General features: G+C 39.4%; 1 protein-coding gene across 1 annotated transcript in view; it reads right to left on the minus strand.

The window, feature by feature from the left end:
- The window catches only part of ASXL2 (ASXL transcriptional regulator 2), a 132004-nt gene that overhangs the window by 76746 nt on the left and 34743 nt on the right, over positions 1-20515 (minus strand). The window contains exon 2 of the mRNA XM_021697394.1: positions 1022-1104. Within this exon, the coding sequence (XP_021553069.1) occupies positions 1022-1104 (83 nt within the window). The remainder of the gene's footprint in view (positions 1-1021; positions 1105-20515) is intronic.

Raw genomic sequence — 20515 nt, forward strand, 5'->3', positions numbered from 1 at the left:
GCTGTTAGCAAAGGGCCAAAACCTCAATTCTGTATTAAAGGAAGTGAGAATTAAAATCTAGAACATGCAATAGCTATGTATCAAAAAACATTATTGTCCATTTACAAATATTTCAGCATAGCTCACTATTACTCTGGCATCTGAGCTGAACAGTTCTTCAGTGTGAAGGACTGTCTGGCACAATGCGAGACATTTAGCATCCCTGTTTCCTGAACATTAAATGCCACAGTGCTCCCCTTCTTTCTAGACACTTTGAAAATCAAAAATAACCTCATAAATTCTGAACACTTTCCCTAAGGGCATTTACACAATGCCACCCCCACTTGAGAACAACTAGTAGCAGTTTTAAAGCACCACAACCTTTTTCACCTTAATGAAAATATCTCTCAGGTAGACTCCCAGATTTCCACGTTAACAATACCAAGAATGTTGACCATAATTTTAACATTTCTTGACGGGAGAGGGTCTTAATTATGAAGTGACTATTATGTGCTATTCTTAACATAAGGCTCTTAGAAATTAAAGTGTGTTTTATCTTTGGTCCTGTATTAATTGACCCCAAGCTGTTTTATTTGTTGTACATAAAACTATTACTTGAAATATATACTGCTTTGTTTGTATTTTTTCCATTTGATTCCTTTTGGCCAAGGTTACTTCTTTCTAGACTGTCTACCTCTAGCATTCTCCCTGTACTAGAGAATATTTTTTACCTGCTAATGACCAAGCTTATTAAATCAAAAGTCTGAACTCATAGATGAAGGCTTGAAGATGGCTCCAGGTCTTCCTAAGAATTAACGTGCATGGGTTGGACACAACTAAGAATTTTTTTTTTAACTTACTTGTGGTTTTGTAACTGTGCTATGACTGAAAACTTTAAAGATCTGACAACTGAACAAATCAGAAATTAGCAAAGCAGTTATTACTAAATCATCAATCTTCAGGACTAATGTACACTGCTATATACTATGAAATACTCTAATCAAGTATTATAATTATTACTAATAATATTTAAATAACTCACCTGATTTCTTTTAGTCCTTCTCTCTGGATAACTTGAAGAATTTCTTTATGACTCATGGGTGTATTGGGGTATTTTTCTAAGACCTGAGAAACAAGTATATAATAATAAATTATTTCCTCTTATTTTATTATAATTATGTATGTAATTATACTTCTTATTCTTACTAAAACTACATATTAATTTCACCCAGCACATACATATCCGGAGACTTTCCATCCTTATATTTTGGGACAATAAGAAAAACAGAAAATTAATGGAATATAAACAGGTTCTTCTCTCTTTTAGCCACAAACAGTATGTCAAGTCCTAAAGTAGAAATGGATCAAAAGGATAAGATAAATAACTAAATTATTATTAATGTATAATATGAAATTATGTTTACTTTCTGCCTCCACCCCCATATCACAGGCCTAACTGTGGATCTATAGACTAGAGATACTTAAAGATTATGGGCGCCTGGGTGGCTCAGTCGTTAAGCGTCTGCCTTTGGCTCGGTCATGATCCCAGGGTCCTGGGATGGAGCTCCGCATCAGGCTCCCTGCTCAGCAGGAAGCCTGCTTCTCCCTCTCCCATTCCCCCGCTCGTGTTCCCTCTCTCGCTCTGTCTCTGTCAAATAAATAAATAAAAACTTAAAAAATATATATATATCCATCTTTACATTTCCAGCAAAGATTAGTACGCCATGAGTGCTCAATAAATCCTTTTTTTTTTTTTTTAAAGATTTTACTTATTTTTCCACAGAGAGAGAAACAGCGAGAGAGGGAACACAAGCAGGGGGAGTGGGAGAGGGAGAAGCAGGCTTCCTGCTGAGCAGGGAGCCCCACGTGGGACTCGATCCCAGGACCCTGGGATCATGACCTGAGCTGAAGGTAGACGCTTAAGACTGAGCCACCCAGGCGCCCAGTGCTCAATAAATTCTTAACCAAAACAAATGAATAATACATTTGTAGCAATATTAACAGGTATCTATGTTCTGGTTCTGGTAAAAAAAAAAAAAGGAGTAAGCATAGTTTGTCCTGTCTCTTGGGCTGACTACAACTAAAAACCTGGACAGAATGCATGGAGCAGCTATCTAACATCTGGTAGCAGATGGAAAATGGTAGCAATGGCCTGGAGCAGGAAACCACAACTAGAAGTTTTAATAACCCCAAAGTGAGTTTCCTGGTTTTGTTTCCTCTGGAACCACTCAGCCTAGACTCAAAGGCAGTACAAATTCAGAATTGTCCACTAAGTGCAGACAGAAATGGCTCCAAAAGAATTCTTCTTGGTCTGAGGATCCGTAAAGTGGACCCCTAGGAAGATGGGGTTTTCTGGGTTTTTCCCTCTTCCACTTGACCTATGCCCCCAAACAAGCCAAGGGCAGGAGCCTTGGCAGTGATAATATCAGCAGTGGCTGAACAGGGACCTAAAACTCCAACAAAGCAGAATCCTTCTGTTCCCATAAGTGTGAAAGGAATCCCCACAGCTTTCTTTCTCTGCCATCCTGTTGTTTGGCATCAAAGGCAAATGTGGTTGTGGAAGTATAAAGCAAAAGAGAAATAACGCCCCAACTGTCTAGCCATGGGACAAGGAAGAGGGTCTCTAGGAGCCAGAAAGTATCAGGGACTTTGAAAAGAGAAAGCCGCTTGACAAAATGATACCATGAAGATCTATAAACACTCCTGGGGTCACTCCAGACCTATGCATATCTGTATCTGACACTAATCATACTATCAGGTTCCCAAATTAGCCACTAGGTGGTACACATGCAGAACACATCAGAACAGCTCTGCAAAGGCTTTGAAAACTAGACATTGGAATTTTAGTGAAGAGAAGATGGGTTCAAGTTGTGATCTGAACCTAACAAAGTCAAATGCCTTCTTTAAAAAAACTGCCTCCCCCCACCATTCTCCATTGAATTTAAACTTGACTTCTTGAAGCATAGTTGTTTTTTTTGTTTTTTTAAAGATTTTATTTATTTATTTGAGACAAAGAGAATGAGAGAGAGCATGAGAGGGAGGAGGGTCAGAGGGAGAAGCAGACCCCCTGCCGAGCAGGGAGCCCGATGCGGAACTCGATCCACGGACTCCAGGATCATGACCTGAGCCGAAGGCAGTCGCTTTACCAACTGAGCCACCCAGGCGCCCGAAGCATAGTTTTAATAGTTGCTTTAAAGTCTTTCTCTGGGGACGCCTGGGTGGCTCAGTTGGTTAAGCATCTGCCTTCGGCTCAGGTCATGATCCCAGAGTCCTGAGATCGAGTCCTACATCGGGCTCCTTGCTTGGCAGGGAGCCTGCTTCTTTTCCCTCTGCCTGCCACACCCCCTGCTTGTACGCACGCATGCGCTCTCTCTTTCTCTCTGACAAATAAATAAAATCGTTTAATAAAGTCTTTGTCTGATAATTCCAACATCTTTGTCATCTTGGGTTTGTTGTGTGTAGGTTGTCTTTTCCTTATGAGTTCTTGAGATTTTCCCAGTTCTTCATTTGTCAAGTGATTTTGGATTGTACATTAGACATTTTGATGTTATCTTACTCTATGTCTCTTTAAATGCAATGGAGAATGATTGGAGGGGGTGGATTTTTAAGGGTAATCTGCAGTATTTGTCTTTCTCTGACTTGTTTCACTATACAGCTAGTATACTATGGCAGATTTCCTTCTTTATGGCTGAATAATATTCCATTGCATACATATAGTAATTTTCTTTATCTGATCATCTGTTGTTAGACACTAAAGTTGTTTCCAAGGGAGCCTGGGTGGCTCAGTCGGTTAAGTATCTGCCTTCAGCTCAGGTCATGATCCCAGGGTCCTGGGATCGAGCCCCACGTCGGGCCCCCTGCTCAGCAGAGAGCCTGCTTCTCCCTCTCCCTCTGCTTGCTGCTCTGCCTACTTATGCTCTCAATCTCTCTGTCAAATATATAAATAAAATCTTAAAATAATTAATAAAAATTTAAAAAATAAAGTCGTTCCCATTTCTCAGCTATTGTAAATAATGCTGCAATGAATACAAGGGTGCAGATCTCTCTCCAAGATAGTGATTTCATTTCCTTTGGATATATACCCAGAAGTAGGACTGCTGGTAGTTCTCTTTTTAATTTTTTGAGGAACCTCCATACTGTTTTCCATAATGGCTATACCAACTTACGCAGCACAAAAAGAGCTTTTATATAGAGATATACACACAAAAGATGGTCAAATAAGAACAAAAAAGACTGATACACCTACTAAAAAAAAAACAAAATCTGAGCCCACAGAAAACATATCTTCCTATAGTGCTACCCAGATAAAACGTACAAAATTCTTTACATTTTTCCCTTAATTTGTAAATATTTCTAACTGCCATACGGTTTACAAACATTGCAAAGCCATTCTATTTCATTTGATCCTCACAACAATCCAAGAAAGAGCAGAATAGGGATGCCTGGGTGGCTCAGTTGGTTAAGTGTCTGCCTTCGGCTCGGGTCATGATTCCAGGGTCCTGGGATCAAGTCCCGCATAGGGCTCCTTGCCCAGCGGGGAGCCTGCATCTCCCTCTGCCTGCTGCTCCCCCTGTTTGTGCTCTCTCTCTCTCAAACAAATAAATAAAAATCTTAAAAAAAAAAAAGAGCAAAATAGGTTTAGTTATGTCTATTTTACAGGAAGAAAAGACTCAGAAGTTACAAAGCATAGTCTGAACTTAGATGGCAAAACTCTTAATTCCCCAAGCTAAAGAGGATAATAATAACACTTTATACAAAGCAAACGGTTCAATGATTAAAAATATATATTTATTTTGTTAGCTAAAATATGCACTGGAATGATAAAAACTGTGCCTTTGTTGGATGGGTAGGTTCTTACTTACTGAGGCAAAAAAACTAACAGGATTGCAGAAATGTCACTTGCTATTTTGATTAAGATGAGAATGGGACATTCAACTACAAAGATCAGATAGAGACCTTTTTCTCAGAGGTCTACTTTGAAACATGACAAGATTAGCTTAATGAAAATGTCAGCCTCCACATGTCTATAATTAAGTCGTTATCTTAAGAGGTAGGTTCCTGGCTCTGGCTTTAGTAATGAGCAAGTACATAAAAATGAAAAACAAGATCCTGGTGGGGCCTGGGAAGATTCCGAGCATTTTGAGTGTGTTTTGCAAACTCTAGTATTAATCAGGCTTGAGGCGCCTAGGTGGCCTCAGTCGGTTAAGTGTCCCGACTCTGGACTTGGGCTCAGGTGATGATCTCAGGGTTGTGAGATAAAGCCCCACATCGGGCTGGGCATGCAGCCTGCTTAAGATTCTCTCTTTCCCTCTGCCTCACTCCCCACCCCCCCCAAAAAAAGCTAGACAAGGGTGTTTCACCAACTTCCAATGATTTTTCATGGTATTCCACAAAGAAATTAATTCCAGGTGCTGAGTTACTATATAGTCATACCCCATACGTAAAGTAACAAGGGTTTCCCCAATGATAAAACATATTTATTCTAGAAAATTAAAACATACAAAAAAAAAAGGTTTTGTTTAATTGTATGTATTGTATGTATAGGGATTCTGCCATGAGAGAACAGGACTTAACATTCTGGCATATTCCCTTCCAGGAGTTTTTCAGTAACATTGCACATACTTGAGATTTCTTCTGCATATACCAGTTCCTACTGTTCTAATATTATCACAAGCCCTTTTTTGCAAATCTTGAAACATTACTGATATATTTCACAGCAGCGTAATACTCCACCAAATGTGTATACACATATACACACTAAATCACGCAATCCGTATTTCCTACTGTTGCGTATCAGAATAACCTAAGGAGGCACTATATCCTGAGACACTATGCCAACACAGGCTTAGAGTGAGACATCCTGACTCTTTTATTCCTGATTCTACCATTTACAGCTTTGTGACTTTGGAAAAGTCAATCTCTGTGCCTAAATTTCATCAGGAAAATGAGAATAAGAACATCTTTAACGTATGGAATAACCATGAGCATCAAAGAGAATATTTTGTTTTGAGCTGCTTTGCTGAGAACTGGAGAAATAGCAAATTCTCAATAACTGTGTGTTATTGTTTCTTTTTTTACTGTAATAAATGCCCAATGTTTCTGATTATTTCTAAAGTTTTCTAACAAGTGGAATTGCTGCATAAAGTTATTTTAATATTACCAAATTGCTATCCACCAGATGTATAGGAGTTTCACGTACCATTAACCAGCATCTGTATCATTTTAAAAATCCTTGGTAACTATTTTAAATATACATATACTGTAATTTTAAAATGCTAGTTACTAATGAGGTTGGATTTTTCACATCATTAGACATTTGTATGTCGTATATTGAATGACCCTGACATGAGGCAATAAATTACTTGATCTAAATAATAAAAATCAGATTAAAAAATAAAATTATAGGGGTGCCTGGATGGCTCAGTCGTTAAGCATCAGCCTTCGGCTCAGGTCGAGATAGCAGGGTCCTGGGATCGAGGCCCGCGTCGGGCTCCCTGCTCCGCGGGTAGCCTGCTTCTTCCTCTCCAACTCCCCCTGCTTGTGTTCCCTCTCTCACTATGTATCTCTCTGTCAAATAAATGAATGGAGGGCGCCTGGGTGGCTCAGTTGGTTGAGCAACTGCCTTCGGCTCAGGTCATGATCCTGGAGTCCCGGGATCAAGTCCCGCATCGGGCTCCCTGCTCGGCGGGGAGTCTGCTTCTCCCTCTGCCGTCTTCCCTCTCGTGCTCTCTGTCTCTCATTCTCTCTCTCAAATAAATAAATCAAATCTTTAAAAAATAAAATAAAATAAATGAATGGAATCTTTAAAAAAAATTATGAAAAAAAATTATAAAATTTAACCAGCCAGCGGTGCCTGGCTGGTTCAGTCAGTGCAGCATGGGACTCCTGGTCTTGGTGTCATGAGTTTGAGCCCCATATTAGGCATAGAGCCTACTTAAAAAACAAAACAAAACAAAAAAAACAAAAAACTTAACAACTACGTCACAGAAATATTAGAGAGTTGTCTGAACACTAGAAATACACTGCTTTTATTCCATTACAGAAAGGAGAACATTCAAGGATTTTGCCAAGTCTACCTAAATTTATTTCTATCAACAAGTTAAAAGAGTAAAACTGTACACCTTATTGGCCCAAAGCAGAAAACTATGGTATGGGTATAAACGATGCTAGTTGCTATTCTAGGCAAATTCAGTTCCAACATAGAACTTCCCTTCAAATAATCCATCTGGTTGCTGGAAGAAAACACACAGCCACTGAAATCTATGAGGAACTCTTGCTCCAAGTTCTGCTTGGGAAAGGGAAGATGTAGAGGTTTTTGTAAACCGTACTGAAAACCCTAGAGTTAACAAAAGAAGACCACTTTGTCCAATAGATGCTATGCTTGCCCTGGTCAAGAACTAGAAGGGATTTCTAGAGAAACTGATACAATCACCCACCTGGCAATTAAATTTCACCCTGTTACAATCATTAAGAAATCCTGAATACTAAAAACATATAATACAAATTTAAATAAGGGCACAAATAAGAGATCTGCTTGATTTTCTTAAATGGTATCAGTACTTGTAACAAATACTCCTCTCCACACAGTAGTAAATTGACTGAGACTCTGTTTTGGTCTCAGTAAGAGCTATTAATATGGGAAAGGGATTTCAGCTGGAAAAAAAATTTTAATTGATGGAAAACATTCAAGTGTTTCAAAGTGTAGGTACAGAGGTCAAAGAGCCTGCTTCTAATAGCTCTAAGAATACACCCTAGGTGACTAAAGGCTCTAAACACCAAACCTTCATTGGTAGAGTAAGGGTTATAACATTCTCATAAATAGGAACAGGAAATAAAACATTCTGCAGTATTCTTAACTTACCATATGTGGCTGATAAACAAAAGTGGCTTTTGTTATTATTAGTCAACTATATGACAAACTATTTCCCAGTTCACATTTCTGTTTTTGTTTTTTTTTTTTTTAAGATTTTTTATTTATTTATCTGAGAGAGAGAATGCGAGACAGAGAGCATGAGAGGGGGAGGGTCAGAGGGAGAAGCAGACTTCCTGCCGAGCAGGGAGCCCGATGTGGGACTCGATCCCGGGACTCCAGGATCATGACCTGAGCCGAAGGCAGTTGCTTAACCAACTGAGCCACCCAGGCGCCCCCCCAGTTCACGTTTCTGATACTACCCTCATTTAAAATTTCACCAGTGTTCGTAAGAGGGATGAAAAATACAAAAGGGGCGCCTGGGTGGCTCAGTCAGTTAAGCAGCTGCCTTTGGCTCAGGTCATGACCCCAGGGTCATGGGATCCAGCCAGGCATCAGGCACCCTGCTCAGTGGGGAGGCTGCTTCTCTTTCTCCCTCTGCCTGCCGCTCCCCCTGCTTATGTGCTTGCTCTCTGTCAAATAAATAAATATTTTTTTAAAAGCTGAATATTAAAAAAAAAAGAAAAAAATACAAAAGATAGCATGCTTTTCTCAGGTTACCTGCCCTTTGATTTTTCCACTATTTTCTTTTTTTTTTTTTTTTAAGATTTTATTTATTTATTTGAGACAGAGAGAATGAGAGAGAGCACATGAGAGGGGGGAGGGTCAGAGGCAGAAGCAGGCTCCCTGCCAAGCAGGGAGCCCGATGCGGGACTCGATCCAGGGACTCCAGGATCATGACCTGAGCCGAAGGCAGTCGCTTAACCAACTGAGCCACCCAGGCGCCCTCCACTATTTTCATCTCAGATAATTAACAATGCCCTACAATAATTCCTGTCGGTAATAAAAAAACATTACTCAAGAAGCAAAATTTACAATGTGAAATAATTTTACATTAAATGCCAAGACTTCACAATCATATAATTTCTCTAGACTTTAAATCCTGTTTACATTACAAATAACCGACTATAAAAGACCAGATATAAGACTATTCTGCAAGAAAAAAACGAGTGAAAAATCACTGAATAAGGAACTTGCATTCATATGCAAAAATATTTTGATTAATTAATCATAATGAGGCTTCTTTGTCTGCCCAAGGACCTAGAAAATGGAAATTAATAAAAATTTCTCTGGCGGAGCAGCTGACTGGCTCAGTCAGAACATGCAACTCTTAATCTTAGGGTCATGAGCTTGAGTCCCACCTTGAGTGTAGAGCCTACTTTAAAAAAATAAATATTTTTAAAAATAAAAATTTGTAGGGGTGCCTGGGTGGCTCAGTCGGATAAGCATCCAACTCTTGATTCCGGCTCAGTCATGATCTCAGGGTCATTAAGACAGAGCTCCAAGTCCGGCTCTGCACTCAGTGGGAAGTCTGCTTAAGATTCTCTCCCTCTTGGGGGCGCCTGGGTGGCTCAGTTGGTTGAGCGGCTGCCTTCGGCTCAGGTCATGATCCTGGAGTCCCTGGATCGAGTCCTGCATCAGGCTCCCTGCACAGCGGGGAGTCTGCTTCTCCCTCTGACCCTCCCAACCCTCCCCCCTCTCATGTGCTCTCTCTCTCGGTCTCTCTCTCTCAAATAAATAAATAAAATCTTTAAAAAAAAAAAAAAAAAAAAAGATCCTCTCCCTCTTGGGGCACCTGGGTGGCTCAGTCGTTAAGCATCTGCCTTCAGCTCAGGTCATGATCCTGGGTTCTGGGTTCGAGGCCCGCATCGGGCTCCCTGCTCCACGGGAAGCCTGCTTCTCCCTCTCCCACTGTCTCTCTGTCAAAAACAAAGATTCTCTCCCTCTCCCGCTGCCCCTCCCCCACCCACCCCCACATGCGTGCACTCTCTCTCTAAAATAAAAAAGTAAATCTTTAAAAAAAATTTCTCTAGCATATCACATCTTAATTGAAAAGTGACTACCAGGGTGCCTGGATGCCTCAGTCAGTTGAGCATGTGCCTTTGGCTCAGGTCATGATCCCGAAGTTCCAAGATTGGGTCCTGCATCTGGCTCCCTGCTCAGTAGAGAGCGTGATTCTCCCTCGGCCCCTAACCCCACTCACGCTCTCTCTCTCTCAAATAAATAAATAAAATCTTTTGGGGAGGGTATATGCTGTGGTGAGCACTGTGTATTGTGTAAGACTAATGAATCACAGACCTCTACCCCTGCAAATAATACATGTTAATAAAAAAATAAAATAAAATTACACCCAAAAAATAAATAAAATCTTTAAAGAAAAAAAAAAAGGTGACTACTAAACCACTATTCGAATGAGCCACATTCAGAATTTAAAACATTTATATTATTCATGGTAACAGTAATGATAAAAATTAATATGTTCTAATTTACTACCCAGAGCAAGGAATTACTCTAATATGGTTGCATTTTTCTGTTTATACAAAAATACTTACATATTTTAACACAGACATTAAAGTTTTTAAAATTGAAGACATAAAATTTTTGTATCCCTTTTAGTGAGGACTTCATAGATTTTCTAGGTGTACTATTCTTTAAGGAAATAAAATAGACATCCTTAAAACTGCATAAGGGATATTTACTTTCCTTTAAAAAAAAAAGAAATGTTTGTCACTAGTTCCTTTAAACACTAGGCACTTAGGTGGCTCTTGGTTTTGGCTCAGGTCATGATCAGGGTCCTGGGATCAAGCCAGTGTAGGGCTCTGCCTTCAGTGCAGAGTGTTGATTGTCCATCTCCCTCCCCTCCACCACATATTTGGGGCTCGCTCTCTCTCTAAAAAATAAATGAAATCTTTTAATAAGTAAAAATAAATACTAAGCACTTAAAATTAATCTTAATTTAGAAAATTATTTGTGGGGACGCCTGGGTGGCTCAGTTGGTTAAGCATCTGTCTTCAGCTCAGGTCATGATCCCAGGGTCCTGGGATCGAGTCCCACATCAGGCTCCTTGCTCAGCGGGGAGCCTGCCGCTCCCCCTGCTTGTGCTCTCTCTCTCTCTTTCTGACAGTAAATAAATAAAATCTTAAAAGAAAAAGAAAATTATTTGTGCTAAATATTCTCAATATTTAGAGCTATATAAATCATTTAGTTAGGAGGAGAAAAAGAAACATTTTTCAATTAAAGACTGAAGTAATCTATTTTTAAAGTTTATTATGGAAATTTTAAAACATATACCAAAGAGAACACTACAATCAACAATTACAACACATGGCTTATATCTTACTTCATCTATACCACCAGCCTCTTTCCCTCCACAAACTGGATTATTTTGAAGCAAATCTCAAACATTTCATCCATAAATACTTTAGTTATATCTCCCAAAAAAATGACTCATTCTCTAAAAAACAAAAATACCATTTAAACCTTCAAAAAGGGGCGCCTGAGTGGCTCAGTTGGTTAAGCGACTACCTTTAGCTCAGGTCATGATCCCAAGGTCCTGGGATCGAGCCCCTCATCAGGCTCCCTGCTCAGCCAGAAGCCTGCTTCTCCCTCTCCCACTCCCCCTGCTTGTGTTCCCTCTCACCCTGTCTCTCTCTCTCTCCCCACTGTCAATTAAATAAATAAATAAAATCTTTAAAAATAAATAAATAAAATAAACCTTCAAGAAATAACTATAATTCTTTAATATCAATTTAGATAATGTCCCCAATTTTCATGAAAAAAACAAACTTTTATTTTTATTTTTTTTTAAGATTTATTTATTTGAGAGACACTGAGTGAAGGAGCACATACACCCGAGTGGGAGGGGCAGAAGGAGAGGGAGAGAGAATCCCAAACATACTATGCCCTGAGCTCAGGGCCTGACACAGGGCTCAAATCTCATGACCCTGAGATCACAACCCGAGCTGAAACCAAGAGTCGGTTGCTTAACCGACTGTAACCCCCAGGCGTCCCCAAAACAAACTTTTTAAAACAGTCGTTTTCCTCACATCAGTATCCAAAGACCCCTGCACATCATATTTGGTTAACACAGGCCTTAAACTCTCTTTGAATTTATGGATTTCTCCCTTTTTTCTTCCAATTTATTTACTAAAGAAAACACATAGACTGTACTATATAGTTTTCCACTTTCTATATTTTGCTAATTGTATAGTTCTTTGCCCCTTGTATTTCCTGAAAATTAGAATTAACACCTAGAGGCCTGCTCAGATTCAAATTTTATTTTAGCAAAAACACTTCACAGGCAGTGTTGTGTACTTCCTGCCACACCACATCAGAACACAAAAAATATCTATGGCCTCTTTTTCTGAAATTACTATTATAAAGTTTCATATTATAAACTACAAACTATTTTATATTATAAACAATAAACTATTATAAAGTTTCGTACCAGCATTCCAATCTAATCATTTTCATAGCCACTGATGATCACTACCTAGACCCTAGACTTGTTATTTTATTTAGGTGTTCACAAATGGTGATAAGCCTACCATTCCTTCTTCATTCATCAGCTAGAATCCTTCTAAAAAGAAGGGTTTTCCTCCATCTACTATTTGGTTACCTGAAGGACGTACGGTTCATACAGAAATCATTATTTCTTTTAATGATTTTGAGAATAATTGCTGGCTTTCCAAGCATGCTCCAAAGGTGACCAGTTAAGTTGGGTTGTTTGTTGGAAGCATCATTAAGAATATTATGAATAACATCTAATGGAATATCATTATGAATTTTAATATATTTTTGTGAATTAATAAACTGTATTTCCTCACTTGCAAACTGGTTATTCATGACCATTGTCCACTTAGTATACATTCCATTTGTATGAGTTCTATCTTCACATTCAATACAGTAAAACTTTAAGATAAATAAATAATAAAACTTTTACTGTCACATTTATTGCAAATATTTTTTCCAGTTTATTATTCATCTTTTCGTTACTGTCGCTTTTCCATGGAGGCTTATATTAACTTCACATATTACAACTGATTGTAGTCTTTTCTTTTGATTTCTTTTAGCACTTCTACATTTAAGTATATCTTCTCTCCCTTCGATAGTTTAATATTTTTCCATCTTTTCATTTACATCTAACTTTGAATTCACTTAACTTTTAACAATAAATTTGTACGCACACTAAAGAAACCCAAGAGTGAGAGATGGAGAAAGGAACAAAATGGCCACATATATTTGAGCAAAAATACCATATTCCATTAAACTAGTATTACATACTATTACTATATTGTATTACTATTACTTTTACATTATTTTACCACAAGTTAATGTAAACGAAAATACCACAGTACTTTTTTTTTTTTTTTAAAGATTTTATTTGTTTATTTGAGAGAGAATGAGATAGAGAGCATGAGAGGGGGGAGGGTCAGAGGGAGAAGCAGACTCCTCGCTGAGCAGGGAGCCCGACGCGGGACTCGATCCTGGGACTCCAGGATCATGACCTGAGCCGAAGGCAGTTGCTTAACCAACTGAGCCACCCAGGTGCCCCAATACCACAGTACTTTTACAAAACATTTAGCTTACTTTAACCACAGGAGGGCAGTGTTTATCAAACAAAAGTATCGTTCCTTTGAAATAGTTCATGGAATTACAAAACACAATTTTTAGAACTACTTTATGACAATCGGAGTAGCTGCTCAAAAGAATTTTTTGTTTTAATGTAAACCCTATGCCCAACGTGAGGCTTGAACTCATGACCCCAAGATCAAGAGTCGCCACCCAGGCACCCCTGCTCAGAATTAAAATTAACACCACACTGAATTAAAGCATGATAAAATAGTTTTTTAAAGTGTGCTTAAGGGGCGCCTGGGTGGCTGTCAGTTGAACATCTGCCTTCGGATTAGGTCATGATCCCAGGGTCCTGGGATCAAGCCCCGCATCTGTCTCTGCCTGCCACTCCCCCTGCTTGTGCTCTCTCTCTGTCAAACGAACAAATAAAATCTTTAAAAATAAATAAAGTGTGCTTATACACCTATTTCTTTACTTGCAGATTCTCACATCCAGCTAATAAAAAATATATTAAAACTATACTTTGAGTACCAGGAATAATGTAGAGAGCCCCCTAAGATTCGAGTTTAACTCTTAACCTAAATAACAGCTGAATTTCAATTATTGCTGCACTTACAAGTTCCTTCCAGATATGCATAGATCTGCGGAGCCCGAATTTTACATCATCTAGATGATTTTATTTTGCATTTTAAATGTATAGATAAAAATTATATAATCTTTGGGCGCCTGGGTGGCTCAGTCGTTAAGCGTCTGCCTTCGGCTCAGGTCATGATCCCGGGGTCCTGGGATCGAGCCCCGCATTGGGCTCCCTGCTCCGCGGGAAGCCTGCTTCTCCCTCTCCCATTCCCCCTGCTTGTATTCCCTCTCTCGCTGTGTCTCTCTCTGTCAAATAAATAAGTAAAATCTTAAAAAAAAAAAAAAATTATATAATCTTTATAACTTTATATCAGTGTTATATGGCTTACTTACTTACAAAAGCTTCAATTGGCTTAACTAATGTCATAGTAATGAAAAAGGTCACCCAGGATATACGCAGAATGATGAAAGCCTATGCTACAGAACATACCAATGCTGAAGAGTCAGAGAAGTAAAACCAGCAAATAACTAAGGAGTGGCCAGAGGAATAGGAAGAAAATCAGAAGAACATGGTACCTCAGAAAAGACAAAAGAATTCTAAGAAGGATGGAATGGTCAACAATGTCAAAAAACGACGAGGAGGTGAGATAACTTCAAAATCCACTCTATTTTGCAACAAGGAGCTCTTTAATTAGCTTTACAAGTTCAGATTCCACTTAATCAAGAGGGAAGAAATCAAACTTGAGAGGGTCTAGGCACTCAATGGGAGGTCCAGCGGTGGCAACAGGGAGTTACAACAACTTTTGCTGCAACAGTGAAGGAAAGGTGGAGTCAAGGAAAAATCGTTTAGTCAAATGGACTTGAACAAGTTTTACGCAACCAAGATAAAAGGAAACAAAAGTATCCCTAGCTCCCCAATTCTCCCCCATCCATACATGAGAGATCAAGTTCGACAAATCCTTCATTATCCAAACTTGTGCTACTTACAATTTCACACTTGGGAACAAGATGAATTCCGAGGATGTAGTATCCACCACCTACCAAACTAACTATATAAAAACTCTCTATGTGAGTTTACAAGCTAAACAGATAATAACAATACATGGAATTTTGAAGGAATAACTAACAGAGCCAAATATCTGAAAAGGAAAGAGGGAAAAGGACCTTACCTGGCTGCTTAGCAGTATCTGTTAATCACTACCTCTGTCCTGAGATGTGCTCCTCTATTCAGCTCTGTGACACCAGACTCTCCTTTCCCTCCTACCTCTCGACCAGCAACTTTTCATTCTCCACAATCCTTTAATGTTGATCTTCCTCAGGATTCTCTCTTAATTTCTAATCTCCTTGCACATTTTCACACTCACATGGTTTCAAGAATCAATACATTCCTACAGCAGCATTCTATACACTCCCAGTAGTGCTTATCACACTGCATTTATTATAAATGCATTTTAAATCATTAGCCTTGCCCAGTGGTACATAAGCTCCAGAAGGGCTGGGACCTTCTGTCTTGTTCATAGAGTATCCCTAGTGCCTATCATATGGTAGGTCTAAAACGTGCCGGCTGACTGACCAAATTAGGAACACAGGTGGCAAAACTGGCCTTAGACAATTGTAAAAATATTTGTGTGGGTTTTTTTTAAATAAGAAAGGATGAAAGGTGAATGCAAATACAAGTAAGTCTGTAGATTCAGGGTAGAAACTTAAATGTAAGAAGTGGCTGAGGAGATTTAAATACAAAGAGACAACTACAGATAGCCAGAGAAGATTACTACATAGGCTGGCTTTGTAAACTCACAAGTATAGTTTTACCTAAAGGTCCCTCAATTCTGAACAGCTCTATCTATCAAGGCATTCTGATCTAGTTCATTCCACTTAAGATTCTTTTTACTTGATTATCCAAGAAGTCTGTATGTTATAACCACTCTTAGTTCAAGCAAAAAAAGTTCTCAAAACCTAATTCTCCCAAAATTCTTGATTTAATACTTATCTAGCAGTTAAGTGCCAGGTTCCATCTAAAGTGCTTTACATACATCAGCTCAATTAATTTTTATATTAAACCTAAAAGGTAGAGGGGCGCCTGGGTGGCTCAGTCGTTAAGCGTCTGCCTTTGGCTCAGGTCATGATCCCAGGGTCTTGAGATCGAGCCCCACATCGGGCTCCAAGCTCTGCGGGAAGCCTGCTTCTCCCTCTCCCTCTGCCCCTGCTTATGTCCCCTCGCTCGTGTGTGTGTCTCTCTCTCTGTCAAATAAATAAATAAAATCTTAAAAAAAACAAAAACCTATAAGGTATATATTATTATGGCATTTTTTTCAGATGTGAAAACTTTGGCACAAAGAAAATAAGTAACTTACCCAAGGGTCACATCAGCTAGTACATGATGGAGAACAAGATCCTTTGCTCCTAAGCATTACGCTATACTGCCTCTCTCAATCAGTTACACATCCATACTACTCCTAAAATTAACTGTTACTGTAACATACAGTTACTGTGTTAAGTGCCAAAACCTGGGGCTGCGAAGATGATTAACAAACAAGTCCTATAGTCCACAACTCGGGTAGAGAGAGAGTGGCGGAAAGGAGAGAAAGACAACTATTAGACAAGAAATACTAAAAAAAATATAAAGAACTATGGAAAATAAGGTAAAGAACATTTAATTGTTCCCATAAAAATTATGCACTATTTCAAATATAGAGGAAACTACAAAATAAAAGAAAACTTATGTATGGACTAGCAAGCTTTAGCTAACCTGCAAAAGAAAATGAAGGAACTGGGCGCCTGGGTGGCTCAGTCAGTTAAGCATCTGCCTTCAGCTCAGGTCATGATCTCAGGGGGCCCAGGATCCAGCTGGTGTCATGAGCAGGGAGCCTGCTTCTCCCTCTCCCTGTGCCTCTCCCCATGCTTGTGCACTCTCTCTCTGTGTGTATCAAATAAATAAGTCTTAAAAAAAGAAAAAAAGAAAATGAAGGAACTTTCTGAAAAGATAGAAATGTTCTATACCTAGGGTGGTAACACACAGATGCACACATTTGTCAAAATGAATTCAGCTGTACTTTTAAGACGTGTGCATTATACTCAATAACCATTACACCTCAATAAAGCTGGCATATACCTCAATTAGTTGATTTTTAAATAAATTAGGGTGCCTGGGTGGCTCAGTCGGTTAAGCATCTGCCTTCAGCACAGGTCATGATCCCAGGGTCCCGGGATCGAGCCAGTGTTGGGCTTCCTGCTCAGTGGAGAGCCTGCTTCTCCTTCCACCTGCCATTCCCCATGCTTGTGCTCTCTCTCTCTCAAATAAATAAAAATCTTAAAAAAAAAAAAATTAAAGCAAAATGAAGGAATAGAGGAAAAACATGCCACACTCCCTGAAATTCAAGAGTAAGAACATATTATGGAAAAAAAATAAATTTGAAAATGGGCTAGGATGGAAATGTTTTTTATTAAACTCAACTTATTCATATCTGAGAACCAGACTGTTTTAATGCCTGAAATGACCATACAACAGAGGCAGTGAAGGGATATCCAACAGAAAAAGTTAGGGAAGGAGGGATGAGAAGCAGAAAGGATAAAGTTCCCTGGGGGAAAAAATTAAATAAGAAAAAAGATATTGTATAAAAAGATATTTTACAGGGGCGCCTGGGTGGCTCAGTTGGTTAAGCGACTGCCTTCGGCTCAGGTCATGATCCTGGAGTCCCAGGATCGAGTCCCGCATCGGGCTCCCTGCTCGGCAGGGAGTCTGCTTCTCCCTCTGACCCTCCTCCCTCTCATGCTCTCTGTCTCTCATTCTCTCTCTCAAAATAAAAAAATAAAAAAATTTAAAAAAAGATATTTACAGAAAAGATATTCATATAAAATTGTATGGCCATCTGGGGCGCCTGGGTGGCTCAGTCGTTAAGTGTCTGCCTTCGGCTCAGGTCATGATCCCAGGATCCTGGGATTGAGCCCCACATCAGCCTCCCTGCTCTGCGGGAAGCCTGCTTCTCCCTCTCCCACCCCCCCCCTTGTGTTCCCTCTCTCGCTGTGTCTCTCTCTGTCAAATGAATAAATAAAATCTTTAAAAAAAAAAAATTGTATGGCCATCAATTGTAGTCATCAAACAAAAATAAAAGTAGGATGTCAAGAGACAGCAAACAATACACAACAGGCCCCTGTTTTAGGCAAGTGAGAATTCTAATGGTAGAAAAAGACAACAAATATGTAAGAAAAGAAATTCTTTTTTCACATAGTGTTAAGTACAACACAAAATAAAACAGGATGATAAGGTTGAAAGCGAATGGGAAGAGAAATAATTCCACCGAGTAGTCAGGCCTCAGCAACTACCCAACATGTAACTGAGAACTGAGTGACAAGTTGCCAGACAAGGGAGTATCTGAGGGCAAAACAAAAGCAAAGGCCCATTTCATTAGTTTAGCTCAAAAGCCATGAAAAGTTTTAGTCTATTTAGTCATATGGAAAATAAAATTCAAACTCAATAAAAAATATTTCATCAGGATGGTTTTACTTAAAAAACAAAGAAACAGGGACACCGTGGTGGCTCAGTTCATTAAGGGTCGTGGGATCGAGTCCCACATCAGGCCCCCTGCTCAGCGGGGAGCCTGTTTCTCCCTCCGCCTGAAGCTCTCCCTGCATGTGCTCTCTTCTCTCTCTCTCTGACAGATAAATAAAATCTTTTAAAAAAACCAAAAACAAACAAAAGAAACAGATAATACACTTAAAGAAAGCAAAAAATAAACAGTGAAAAGTTTTATTCCCTTCTCCCCCTCACTGTCCACCTCTTATTCTCCGCATCTCCTCCTTACTTACTAGTTTCTTATGTATCCTCCTAACATTAAAACAATCATAAGCAAGCACTCTCACTTTTGCACAAAAAAAGGCAGCAAGTCACACACAATATTCAATATATGACCTTATCCATCTAGTGTATCTTGAAGGTCCTTATGTTTATATAGAAAGCATCTATTTTTATAGCTGCATAACATTCCATTCTACAGATATACTACAATTTACTTAGCCATCTCCTAATTTTGGGACTGTTTCCCATATTTTGCATAGTATATAGCAAAAACAGTTGGTGCCTTGTATCACATCCCGAGTCCACAGGGGAACTCAGTTACATTTGCTGTGGATAATTCCCACTTACACTAACAGTGTCCCACCTCATGCTGATAATAGGCCTATCTCAAGGTTCCATGAGTCTCTTCACTTTTTTTTCTGTCACAGGGCTTTCTCCAAAGCCAAAGAAGCCCAAACAGCAGCAGGGCAGCCCACGAGTGCAGAGGAGTTAGCAACCCTACCAGAAATCCTCAACCCCTCCCAGGATGAACAAAATGCTCCAGATTGTCTTTTTTTTTTTTCTTTAAAGATTTTATTTATTTCTTTGACAGAGAGAGAGAGAGATAGCGAGAGAGGGAACACAAGCAGGGGGAGTGGGAGAGGAGAAGCAGGCTTCCTGGTGAGCAGAGAGCCCAATGCAGGGCTCGATCCCAGGACCCTGGGATCATGACTTGAGCTGAAGGAAGAAACTTAACGACTGAGCTACCCAGGCGCCCCTACTCCAGACTGTCTTAACCCACTATGTACACATGCAATAGACCCACAAATGAAGAAGTCGTGGTGACAGGGATGAAGGCTATTTATGACCCCAACAACATAGAGCCTTCCTTTCATAAAACTGGTAAAGCTTAGCTACTGTTGCTGCTGAGTATCCAAAACTTGTCATCAAAAAAGGCCAACTCTGAGCCCTCTGTATGTTACAATCCCTCAAAGAGATGAGCCAGCTAACAAATGAGAAGGAACAAGAAATAGGAAAACAGTGCTGGTAATACCACTCTACAAATGTGTTACTACCAGAAAAGAATTTCAGTAAAAGGATTCTAAGATAAAAGTAGGTTCCAAATTCTAGGGTTGTTAGACCATCCCTGATGAAACTTTCCAACAAAATTAAGTAAGCTAAACCATACACTAAAAAAATGGAATTGCGGGGGGGATGGTTTGACAGCCTGGGTGGCTCAGTTGGTTGGGCAACCAGCTCTTGGTTTCAGCTCAGGTCATCATCTAGGGGTCCCGGGGTCTGGCGGGGAGTCTGCTTGAGGATTTCGCTCCCTCTCCCTCTGCCCTTCCCCCCCGCTTCCATGTGCACACTCGCATACTCTCTCTAAAATAAATAAATCTTTTTTAAAAAATTAAAATTAAAATTAAAAACTGGAGCTGGTATAGCTCCTAATTAAAGTTAGGGTGCACCTCTCTCCCAATCTTCCTTCCACTACAACTCCCATTTATGATTACAAGACAGAGCTAAGAGTATATGAATAATATAAATGAGTAAGTTGATTTCAAGATATACCAAACTTCAAACTCTTCAAAAACTCCTAATTTATCCTCATAATCACTAGTGAAAATGGTTAGAAAATTGCCTGTTTATTAAGGAAGCCTCAATAATTACAAAAACTATGAAATGTTAAACTTCTGTTCTCATTGTAATGCAATAAAAGCATAAATTATAAAAAATAATTTTTTTAAGATTTTATTTATTTATTTGATAGAGAGAGAGAGACAGCAAGAGAGGGAACACAAGCAGGGGGAGTGGGAGAGGGAGAAGCAGGCTTCCCGCGGAGCAGGGAGCCCGATGTGGGG

Source organism: Neomonachus schauinslandi, chromosome 10 (genome assembly GCF_002201575.2).
Source record: "Neomonachus schauinslandi chromosome 10, ASM220157v2, whole genome shotgun sequence".
NCBI classification, from domain to species: domain Eukaryota; kingdom Metazoa; phylum Chordata; class Mammalia; order Carnivora; family Phocidae; genus Neomonachus; species Neomonachus schauinslandi.